This window comes from Oncorhynchus tshawytscha, linkage group LG22, assembly GCF_018296145.1.
Source record: "Oncorhynchus tshawytscha isolate Ot180627B linkage group LG22, Otsh_v2.0, whole genome shotgun sequence".
NCBI classification, from domain to species: domain Eukaryota; kingdom Metazoa; phylum Chordata; class Actinopteri; order Salmoniformes; family Salmonidae; genus Oncorhynchus; species Oncorhynchus tshawytscha.
Genome location: NC_056450.1, coordinates 38971394 through 38984186, shown reverse-complemented (window position 1 = coordinate 38984186; position 12793 = coordinate 38971394). Strand labels below are relative to the sequence as shown.

The 12793-nt window shown below is 42.9% G+C and overlaps 1 protein-coding gene across 2 annotated transcripts; it reads right to left on the bottom strand.

Moving 5' to 3' along the window:
* Positions 1 to 152: 152 nt before the first annotated feature.
* Positions 153 to 12789, bottom strand: LOC112222395 (pyridoxal phosphate homeostasis protein). 2 transcript variants are annotated; one of them, XM_024385186.2, is made up of 8 exons: positions 12498 to 12757; positions 7961 to 8068; positions 3817 to 3852; positions 3646 to 3721; positions 3316 to 3456; positions 1249 to 1391; positions 1051 to 1149; positions 153 to 884 (listed from the first exon to the last, which is right to left on the bottom strand). In XM_024385186.2, the coding sequence occupies exons 1-8, from the start codon at positions 12585 to 12587 to the stop codon at positions 729 to 731; spliced, it is 849 nt and encodes a 282-aa protein (XP_024240954.1). In that variant the 5' UTR covers positions 12588 to 12757; the 3' UTR covers positions 153 to 728. The 2 variants fall into 2 exon arrangements, with proteins under 2 accessions (XP_024240954.1, XP_042160146.1); XM_042304212.1 differs by lacking the exon at positions 7961 to 8068 and having other exon boundaries at positions 12498 to 12789.
* Positions 12790 to 12793: the final 4 nt, after the last annotated feature.

The following is a 12793-nucleotide window of genomic DNA, read 5'->3' as shown; positions in this document are numbered from 1 at the left end:
ATGTTTTGCAATACAATTTAATGAATGTGTTCATTATCACCCTTAGTTATGGATTTAGTTTTACATTGATGGTAACTACAGCATTATTGTTCCATAATAACTAGGATAGAAAATCTCATAACAGAACAAACTAAAACTATTTCCTCTTTGCATAGGTTCATTCTTAAATCTTTTTACTGCACCAACAAATAATTCAGACCAGAAGAATCACTGACATCACACAAAATGAAATAATATGGCAATGTAAACATATGGTATGAATCATTTTTTACCTGCCGTTTTCTAATTTGGTTTATCAATTATAAAAACGTCAAATATCTGACACCATACAAAACAATTTAATTGACTCATACCATACGTCATGATAAGGGGTAGTCGAGAGAGTCGACCTCTGCTTGACTCTCCAAATTATCTCGATTTCCGTTATCGTGTAAAACGGTATCTGTTGAATCTAGGGTTGGCACAAGATCAAGATGTGAGGTAGGGAACTTCTTATATCCTATACCATCAATTGATTAATGAGAATCTATGTCTTATGTCAACTTAAAAGATTGAACGTCATCCCAAAATGCTCAAATAAATGAATGGGTTCTGTAGAAAACTACGACATCAACCAAAGACATCATAAAGACATACTGTGGAAACCTGCTGTTGTTTTTTCCCCCCCAGAAAATCTCATAAAATACTAAATCCTTTTCAGCCTGTTGTGAGTGTAGGAAGGAGAAACATCACTGTTCTGTCACAGTGAGACGCTCCATCTTCTTAGCTGCCTCTTCTGTAGGAACCTTTGACTTTCTCTCTGGACTGGGAGTGGGAGTGTTGGGATAATCCCTATTACCAAAAATAGTACTACCCACTCGCACGTTGGTTGAACCCACCTCAATCTAAAAGGAGGAAATGGAAGAGGAGATATACCTCAGAAGGGTATAACTTATACAAACAGCATGAGCATTCGAGTTGCAAATGGGTAGCCTAATCAATATTTGATCATTCAATATGTTAAGAACATATTCTATTAGCCATTAAGAAGGCTGGAACAGTGGAATTTACCGCGTGTTCGAAGTCAGTGGACATGCCCATACTAAGCTCCACATCTTCAAGCGGCAGCTGTAGACTGGCACACACTTCCTGTCGCCGACTCAGCAAAGCCTGGTTGGTGATGCGCAGCAGACTTAACACACACACACCTATAGATGTTTACCAAAAGCCTTAACATAAAACATTAAGGTAATCATAACAGTCAAATACCTGAAAATCCGGGTTAGGGCCATCAGCTAGGTCATAACCATAGCGACCGATGGTCATGAGTCCGGAGAAGTGTAGGGCAGAGCATTTGGATAAAATATGTTTCACTGTGTTCACAGTCTCACCAGGAGGCAGTCCATGTTTACCTAGAGGTAATGTACACAGTGTACAAAACATTAAGAACACCTGCTATTTGCATGACTTTGACTGACCAAGGCCAATCCAGGAGAAAGCTATGATCCCTTATTGACGTCAATTGTTAAATCCACTTCAAATCAGTGTAGATGAAGGGGAGGAGACGGGTTAAAGAAGGATATTTAAGCCTTGAGACATGGATTGTGTCTGTGTGCCATTCAGAGGGTGAATGGGCAAGAATAAAAGGTTTAACTGCCTTTGGTTATGGTAGTAGGTACAGACGCACCAGTTTGTGTCAAGAACTGCAACGCTGCTGGGTTTTTCACACTCAACAATTTCCCGTGTGTATCAAGAATGGTCCACCACCCAAAGGACATTCAGACAACTTAACAACTGTTGGAAGCATTGGAGTCAACATGGGCCAGCATCCCTGTGGAACGCGTTCGACACCTTCTAGAGTCCCTGCCCCGACGGATTGAGGCTCTTCTGAGGGCATAATGGGGGCGGGGGACTCAATATTCGGATGGTGTTCTTAATGTTTTGTACACCGTGTGGAACAGTAGTTTGTGTATCTGTCTGTGAAGCAGGTTGACTTCATGATTGTTGCCCTTGAGACAGAACTGAGTGAATTCTACTAGATGGGCCAGCTGCAAAGTCAAAATTGTCTCGATATATATGTTGGATAAAATATTAAAAACAAAAATTTGCCTTTTGGTCTTATTTTATGGTCACGGTTAGGATTAAATTTAAAAAGCAGATTTTATGACATTGCGGATGTGCCAGCTAGTGACCTCTGCAGTGCTTCCTCCAGTACATGAGTCACCTCAATAAATGCCAACCTGCGTGTGTGTGAACCAAGGGTTGAAACCGGTTCATGAAACAGAACCAAAAACCAGAAAATAACAAAATTATTTGAGGAACAGAACCCGATCCGAAAACGAAAGTGATCTATGCTGTTCCGGAACAGAACCGTAATTTTAAAAGCATGGGAACCGGTTAGTAACGTTATTTCACGTTCCGAGCATTTTATTCCAGTCCCACAAAAAAAACGCAACAAAAGCGCCTATGCAAAGCCCTCACTCTGTCACACAGAAACTCATTCCAGCATCTGCCTGCCAGTTGGAAATCTTTTCCAGTCGGTCTGTGTATATGCTACCTGCCCCTCCCCATGTACGCATAGGTTACTGTAGCCTACTGACAAAGTGTCATTCAGAAATTAGGGAGAGATGTTTAATTAGAGAAGAATGAATTGACTTTTTCAATGCTATTTGATACTATAGTTACCATGTTTCACATTGGATTTATTAACTACAAAAAAGGTAAATGTTTTATTTAAAATTCTGGTGCCGCTCTGCACACACAAGCTTGATAGCTAGCTAGCTCTGGTCCAACGATAAATCAACTCAGCAGATCAAAGTCATTCAAAGTTCCGTCATAGAATCCGCTGCTCCGTAGCTATAATTCTGCGGGCCTAATTCCAATAACGCATGTCATAACAAGATGCCCAGCACTTCAAGGCAAGCTTCCTCCATCCTCAACATTCCTGATGCATCTCGTGCCCTACACTGTGACTGGCAGCATAGTGTGTGTTTGTCTTTCAATAGGATTAAACCATGATTTCACTGCAAAATTTGTTCATAATGGATTTCCTATGCAGATTAAATCGCTTATCCACTCCACAGAAAACTGCTCTGCACTGATTGGTAATTTAATAACAAGCTTAATGTAAAAATAAATGTATATTTCAGAGGTTTAAAAAGGAACAGAAAGGAAAGATATAAAGTGGTACTTTTTTGGCGGTTCGAACCGGTTCAGAACTTTATTTTTCTGGTCGGAACAGTGTAACGTAACAACAACAAAAATTATGGTTCTGTTCAGAACAAAACGATTGGGGAAAAAAATGTTGGGGTTCCAACCCCTGGTGTGAACACTTACTTTCCTCCCCACTGGTGTTGATCTGAACCATGATCTTTAACGTCTGCGTACTAGCTGTTCTCAAACGCAGCCAGGAGCTGTTCACCTTGTCGGCCAACTTGACAGAGTCCACTGTCTCCACCATGAACAGGTTTGGCACACCTGTGGGAAGAAGTGTGTGGGCAGAGTGAAGATATGCCAGTGTTACTAAAGGCTTCTACAGAATGGTGTTCAAAAAAAGCTTTCTTTTTGACAAGGACCACTGGGTATAGGAAGACATGCAAGTTGATGTTAAAAGCTTTAGAGATATGGAGGCATAGAATGTTGCACAAGATGTGACATATTACTTACCCAAAAGTTTGTTGACATTATTCTTCTGTAAATGGCCAATAAAATGCCACTCGATATCTGGGCATGATTCTAAAATCTAGGTTAGGAAAGAAATATATATTTTTTTATCGGTTGCTGGATAGACACATTACATATGGTAAAGAATAATGTGACTTAACCCTTTCAACACACCTGAGGATTTGAAGCTTTATCCACAAGTTCATTCACCTAAAAGTGAGAGGTAAAAGAACAAAAATAAAAAGTCAAGCCGCAAATGTCTTCACACTACTAATAAAGGTTTTATGTGGAACTGTACAACATGTTCCCATCATGCACAGCGGGGAGAACAAGTATTTGATACACTGCCGATTTTGCAGGTTTTCCTACTTACAAAGCATGTAGAGGTCTGTAATTTTTATCATAGGCAAGCTATATTTATATTTATATTATATTATATTTATCACGATAAAAATATTTACCTACGATAAAAAATTACAGACCTCTACATGCTTTGTAAGTAGGAAAACCTGCAAAATCGGCAGTGTATCAAATACTTGTTCTCCCCACTGTATATAACGTATACGCCCTCAACCGTAAGGCTCTTCAGAGGGTAGTGAGGTCTGCACAACGCATCACCGGGGGCAAACTACCTGCCCTCCAGGACACCTACACCACCCGATGCTACAGGAAGGCCATAAAGATCATCAAGGACATCAACCACCCGAGCCACTGCCTGTTCACCCCGCTGTCATCCAGAAGGCGAGGTCAGTACAGGTGCATCAAAGCTGGGACCGAGAGACTGAAAAACAGCTTCTATCTCAAGGCCATCAGACTGTTAAACAGCCACCACTAACATTGAGTGGCTACTGCCAACACACTGTCAATGACACTGACTCTACTCCAGCCACTTTAATAATGGGAATTGATGGGAAATGATGTAAATATATCACTGGCCACTTTAAACAATGCTACCTTATATAATGTTACTTACCCTACATTATTCATCTCATATGCATACGTAGATACTGTACTCTATTTCATCGACTGCATCCTTATGTAATACATGTATCACTAGCCACTTTAACTATGCCACTTGGTTTACATACTCATCTCATATGTATATACTGTCCTCGATATCATCTACTGTATCTTGCCTATGCTGCTCTGTACCATCACTCATTCATATATCCTTATGTACATATTCTTTATCCCCTTACACTGTGTATAAGACAGTAGTTTTTTTTTTGGAATTGTTAGTTAGATTACTTGTTCGTTATTACTGCATTGTCGGAACTAGAAGCACAAGCATTTCGCTACACTCGCATTAACATCTGCTAACCATGTGTATGTGACAAATAAAATTTGATTTGACTTATACCATTTATCAGATTTGTATTATCCAAAGCGATTCACAATCATGCGTGCATTGATTATACGTACGGGTGGTCCCGGGAATCAAAACCACCATCCTGGCATTACAAAGCGACATTCTCAACCGACTGAGCTACAGAGGACTTTGATCCCGACTCTCAGTTCCATTACATCACACAACTCTCATTGGACAAAGAAGTCTTCTGTACGGGGGATTTTTGTTTCGGAGCCCCGACACTCAATCTGAAAATGAACACGGGTCGCTTGCGGTACGGTTTTGGAAGCATAAGGATTTTATCATTCACATCAACAATAAATTATTTTCTAAAAAACAAGAAAAGGTTACATTGATATACACCTTGATAGGGTTAATGTTCCCACACAGCCATATATCCATGTGACAGTGTTTGTTTATGGAAAAATGAGGGAAGACAAGAGGCAACCACCTGTGCTAATTAGCTATGAAGCATCCACCGACCACCTGTGTGTAAGCGTAACTCGGGAAGTGTTGCAGAAGTGTGGTGACGTCGGATGAAAGCATCCATAGTGGTATGGATCTGTAACTGAGCTACAGAGGACCATGTCCTACTAACTGAACTACAGAGGACCATGTCCTACTAACTGAACTACAGAGGACCATGTCCTACTAACTGAACTACAGAGGACCATGTCCTACTAACTGAGCTACAGAGGACCATGTTCTACTAACTGAGCTACAGAGGACCATGTTCTACTAACTGAGCTACAGAGGACCATGTTCTACTAACTGAGCTACAGAGGACCATGTCCTACTAACTGAGCTACAGAGGACCGTGTTCTACTAACTGAGCTACAGAGGACCGTGTTCTACTAACTTAGCTACAGAGGACCGTGTTCTACTAACTGAGCTACAGAGGACCGTGTTCTACTAACTGAGCTACAGAGGACCGTGTTCTACTAACTACAGAGGACCGTGTTCTACTAACTACAGAGGACCGTGTTCTACTAACTACAGAGGACCGTGTTCTACTAACTACAGAGGACCGTGTTCTACTAACTACAGAGGACCGTGTTCTACTAACTACAGAGGACCGTGTTCTCCTAACTACAGAGGACCGTGTTCTCCTAACTACAGAGGACCGTGTTCTCCTAACTACAGAGGAGAGGACCGTGTTCTCCTAACTACAGAGGTCAATGTTCTACAAACTGAGCTAGAGAGGACCATGTTCTACTAACTGAGCTACAGAGGTCCATGTTCTACTAACTGAACTACAGAGGACCATGTTCTACTAACTGAACTACAGAGGACCATGTTCTACTAACTGAACTACAGAGGACCATGTTCTACTAACTGAGCTACAGAGGACCATGTCCTACTAACTGAACTACAGAGGACCATGTTCTACTAACTGAGCTACAGAGGACCATGTTCTACTAACTGAGCTACAGAGGACCGTGTTCTACTAACTGAGCTACAGAGGACCGTGTTCTACTAACTGAGCTACAGAGGACCGTGTTCTACTAACTACAGAGGACCGTGTTCTACTAACTACAGAGGACCGTGTTCTACTAACTACAGAGGAACGTGTTCTACTAACTACAGAGGACCGTGTTCTCCTAACTACAGAGGACCGTGTTCTACTAACTACAGAGGACCGTGTTCTCCTAACTACAGAGGACCGTGTTCTCCTAACTACAGAGGACCGTGTTCTCCTAACTACAGAGGTCAATGTTCTACAAACTGAGCTAGAGAGGACCATGTTCTACTAACTGAGCTACAGAGGTCCATGTTCTACTAACTGAACTACAGAGGACCATGTTCTACTAACTGAACTACAGAGGACCATGTTCTACTAACTGAACTACAGAGGACCATGTTCTACTAACTGAGCTACAGAGGACCATGTTCTACTAACTGAGCTACAGAGGACCATGTCCTACTAACTGAACTACAGAGGACCATGTTCTACTAACTGAGCTACAGAGGACCATGTTCTACTAACTGAGCTACAGAGGACCGTGTTCTACTAACTGAGCTACAGAGGACCGTGTTCTACTAACTACAGAGGACCGTGTTCTACTAACTACAGAGGACCGTGTTCTACTAACTACAGAGGACCGTGTTCTACTAACTACAGAGGTCAATGTTCTACAAACTGAGCTAGAGAGGACCATGTTCTACTAACTGAGCTACAGAGGTCCATGTTCTACTACTGAACTATACCCTTCCTGTTTGGCCCTGTCTGGGGTGTCATCGGTTGGGGCCACAGTGTCTCCTGACCCCTCCTTTCTCAGCCTCCAGGATTTATGCTGCAGGAGTTTGTGTCGGGGGGCTAGGGTCAGTTTGTTATATCTGGAGTACTTCTCCTGTCCTATCTGGTGTCCTGTGTGAATTTAAGTATGCTCTCTCTAATTCTCTCTTTCTTTCTCTCTCGGAGGACCTGAGCCCTAGGACCATGCCTCAGGACTACCGGGCATGATGACTCCTTTCTGTCCCCAGTCCACCTGACCGTGCTGCTGCTCCAGTTTTAACTGTTCTGCCTGTGATTATTATTATTTGACCATGCTGGTCATTAATGAACATTTGAACATTTTGGCCATGTTCTGTTATAATCTCCACCTGGCACAGCCAGAAGAGGACTGGCCACCCCACAAAGCCTGGTTCCTCTCTAGGTTTCTTCCTAGGTTTTGGCCTTTCTAGGGAGTTTTTCCTAGCCACCGTGCTTCTACACCTGCATTGCTTGCTGTTTGGGGTTTTAGGCTGGGTTTCTGTACAGCACTTTGAGATATCAGCTGATGTACGAAGGGCTATATGAATACATTTGATTTGAACTACAGAGGACCATGTTCTACTAACTGAACTACAGATGACCATGTTCTACCCACTGAACTACAAAGGACCATGTTCTACTAACTGAACTACAAAGGACCATGCTCTACTCAATAAGCTAGAGGACCAGTGTACAATACTCAGTATAACACTCACATAGTTTTCACCAAAGTTGCGATGTCCTTTTCGGTACGCCTCGATCACCATGTCAGGTGGTTTCGTCTTACTTACAGCTACCAGGCGGGGCGGCACCGCGGGCAACGTCTTGGGTGGGAGAGCAGAGGAAAAAGAAAAGCAAAAAAATATATTGTAAATAAATTATGTGTTATATGAACCCAGCCGACATCTGAGGCTCATTCAGGAAGACATATTGGGGGACAATACAGAACAGGAATGCCTCTGTCATGTAGAAAACTATATTGTGTTAGTTAGCTGTACTGGTAACGTGTAAAACATTGTGCCTTCCTAAACACAACCAAGGTATGCTGCCTAAATGCACTTATTTTAGCATGCATTACCTTACAATCAAGATGACAGGAATCTGAAAGGGTCGTCTTTGTCTGTCTACACTGTATTATGTTTCATTGTTTGTCCAAGATGGCGTAGCAGTCAGACGTCTTTTTGTCCTCGTCTTGTCGTGTCCCAGGTGTATATATTTTTTATAAACACTTCAGCGAGCAGGCCTTTCTAATGGACCTGGCCCGCGTATCCTGGAAGGACATTGACCTCAAATCCATCAGTAGAGGATGCCTGGTTATTCTTTAAAAGTGCTTTCCTCACCATCTTAAATAAGCATGCCCCACTCAAAGAATGGGTTCACTCCAGACCTGAATGCCCTTGACCAGCACAAAAACATCCTGTGGCGTACTGCAATAGCTTCGAATAGCCCCCGCGATATGCAACTTTTCAGGGAAGTTAGGAACCAGTATACACAGGCAGTTAGCCTTTGCTTTCCTATCTTTTTCAAACAGAAATTCGCATCTTATAGCACAAACTCAAAAAAGTTCTGGGACACTGTAAAGTCCTTGGAGAATAAGAGCACCTCCTCCCAGCTGCCCACTGCACTGAGGCTAGGAAACACTCACCACCGATAAATCTGCGACAATTGAGAATTTCAATAAGCATTTTTCTACAGCTGGCCATGCTTTCCACCTGGCTACCCCTACCCCGGTCAACAGCTCTACACCCGCCACAACAACTTGCCCAATCCTCCCCATTTCTCCTTCACCCAAATCCAGATAGCTGATGTTCTGAAAGAGCTGCAAAATCTGGACCCCTACAAATCAGCTGGGCTAGACAATCTGGACCCTCTCTTTCCAAAATTATCCGCCAAAATTGTTGTAACCCCTGTTACTAGCCTGTTTAACCTCTCTTTCGTATCGTCTGAGATTCCCAAACATTGGAAAGCTGCCACAGTCATCCCCTCTCTTCAAAAGGAGGAGATACTCTAGACCAAACTGCTACAGTCCTATATCTATCCTACCCTGCCTTTCTAAGGTCTTCGAAAGCCAAGTTAACAAACAGATCACCGACCATTTCGAATCCCACCGTACCTTCTCCGCTATGAAATCTGGTTTCTGAGCTGGTCATGGGTGCACCTCAGCCATGCTCAAGGTCCTAAACAATATCATAACCGCCATCGATAAGAGACAATACTGTGCAGCTGTAGTCATCGACCTGGCCAAGGCTTTCGACTCTGAGAATGCGGTGATTGACAACGGCAGACTCAACAGCCTTGGTTTCTCAAATGACTGCCTCACCTGGTTCACCAACTACTTCTCAGACAGAGTTCAGTGAATCGGAGGGCCTGTTGTCCAGACCTCTGGCAGTCTCTATGGGGGTGCTACAGGGTTCAAATCCTCGGGCTGACTCTTTTCTCTGTATACATTAATGATGTCGCTCTTGCTGCTTGTGATTCTCTGATCCACCTCTACGCAGATGACACCATCCTGTATACTTCTGGCCTTTCTTTGGACTCTGTGTTAACTAACCTCCAGACAAGCTTCAATGCCATACAACTCTCCTTCTGTGGCCTCCAACTGCTCTTAAACACAAGTAAAACTAAATGCATGCTCTTCAACCAATCACTGCCCACACCTGCCCGCCCCGACCAGCATCATTTCAACAAAACTAAGGAGATGATTGTGGACTTCAGGAAACAGCAGAGGGAACACCCCCTTATCCACATCGATGGGACAGTAGTGGAGAGGGTAGTAAGTTTTAAGTTCCTTGGCGTACACATCACAGACAAACTGAATTGGTCCACCCACACAGACAGCATCGTGAAGAAGGCGCAGCAGCGCCTCTTCAACCTCACCAAAAGCACTCACAAACTTCTACAGATGCACAATTGAGAGCATCCTGCCGGGCTGTATCACCGCCTGGTACGGCAACTGCTCCGCCCACAACCGTAAGGCTCTCCAGAGGGTAGTGAGGTCTACACAACGCATCACCGGGGGCAAACTACCTGCCCTCCAGGACACCTACACCACCCGATGTTACAGGAAGGCCATAAAGATCATCAAGGACAACAACCACCCGAGCCACTGCCTGTTCACCCCGCTATCATCCAGAAGGCGAGGTCAGTACAGGTGCATCAAAGCTGGGACCGAGAGACTGAAAAACAGCTTCTATCTCAAGGCCATCAGACTGTTAAACAGCCACCACTAACATTGAGTGGCTGCTGCCAACACACTGACTCAACTCCAGCCACTTTAATAATGGGAATTGATGGGAATTGATGTAAAATATATCACTAGCCACTTTAAACAATGCTACTTAATATGTTTACATACCCTACATTATTCATCTCATATGTATACGTATATACTGTACTCTATATCATCTACTGCATCTTTATGTAATACATGTATCACTAGCCTCTTTAAACTATGCCACTTTGTTTACATACTCATATGTATATACTGTACTCGATACCATCTACTGCATCTTGCCTATGCCGCTCTGTACCATCAATCATTCATATATCTTTATGGACATATTCTTTATCCCTTTACACTTGTGTGTATAAGGTAGTAGTTTTGGAATTGTTAGTTAGATTACTCGTTGGTTATTACTGCATTGTCGGAACTAGAAGCACAAGCATTTCGCTACACTCGCATTAACATCTGCTAATTATGTGTATGTGACAAATAAATTTGATTTGATTTGATCACTACAATGGACAGTTCTGACTTAGAATATGTGGACAACTACAAATACCTAGTTGTCTGGTTAAACTGTAAACTCTCCTTCCAGACTCACATTAAGCATCTCCAATCCAAAATTAAATCTAGAATCAGCTTCCTATTTCACTACAAAGCATCCTTCACTCATGCTGCCAAACATACCCTCGTAATACTGACTAACCTACCGAACTTTGACTTCGGCGATGTCATTTACAAAATAGCCTCCAACACCCTACTCAGTAAATTGGATGCAGTCTATCACAGTGCCATCCGTTTTGTCACCAAAGCCCCATATACTACCCACCACTGCGACCTGTACGCTCTTGTTGGCTGGCCCTCGCTTCATATTCGTCGCCAAACCCACTGGCGCCAGGTCATCTTTAAGTCTTTGCTAAGTAAAGCCCCGCCTTATCTCAGCTCACTGGTCACCATAGCAGCACGAGCTCCAGCAGGTATATTTCACTTGTCACCCCCAAAGCCAATTCCTCCTTCGGTCGTCTTTCCTTCCAGTTCTCTGCTGCCAATGACTGGAACGAACTGTAAAAACCACTGAAGCTGGATCTCTCCCTCACTAGCTTTAAGCACCAGCTGTCAGAGCAACTCACAGATCACTGTACCTGTACATAGCCAATCTGTAAACAGCCCATCCAACTACCTCATCCCCATACTGATACCTATTTATTTATGCTCCTTTGCACCCCCGTATCTCTACTTTAACAATCATCTTCTGCACATCTATCACTCCAGTGTTTAATTGCTATATTGTAATTATTTCACCACTATGGCCTATTTATTGCCTCACCTCCAGTAGCCTACCTAATTTGCACACACTGCATATATACACTGTATAATTGACTGTGACTATTCCATGTGTAACTCTGTTGTTTGTGCTGCACTGCTTTATCTTGGCCAGGTCGCAGTTGTAAATGAGAACTTGTTCTCAACAATGTCTACCTGGTTAAATAAAAGGTGAAATAAAAGAAATTGCAAAAACATTGTGCAGCAGTGAATTTGCCTGATGAATTTAATGAACCCTGGCTGGAATTGACAGTTGCACCATCTAATTTCTGTGTGATCTGATACATCTATTTGAATTTTGGAAGGAGTCTATCAACTTCTAGTATACCTACTGTTTTCGAATGGTGGTGGGATGGTCTCAACTGAACCAATCAAAACGGTCATTCCTTACGATCAGGAGTGAACGGAAGTTGAATATAGAAATGTTTTGCAACGTTTACATCAAAATGATAAAAGCAGCAGATCCACTAGAACCCTCCACGCGCAAACTGGTTGCATACAGCGCGCGCCTTTAAAGAGTTTGCAGTAAAAATAATCAGCACGTATCAAAATGTAATGTGAATGTTATGGTGTGCAAGGTTGGTGTTTTTCCTTGCATAACTGGTCCACCGACCCTCGACACTTAAATGATAAGACCATTTCTCACGACATGACAATCTAAAGTATATACACCGGTTCTTCCCAAGATAATATTAAACTGGATTTACCTTGGGTCGACGTGCCGCGGCTTGATTTACCCTGTCTACCACCGCTTGTAACGCTTTTCCAACCTCCTCCGACATTCCTACTTTCCACATACCCTCAATCCACCGACCGTGCGTAAGCAACAGCAACGTTATCAACCTGTCAAAATAAAAGTCCTTTCTATATTATAGAACGCTTGTGTGGAGGTGAGTGGGCGACGCCTTGTGTTGTCTATTGATAAACCATTCCGCATCAATTAAATCTAGTGCACACTACCCAGCTGGGTGTTTGAACTATGAGACCCGCACGAAACCAGAAA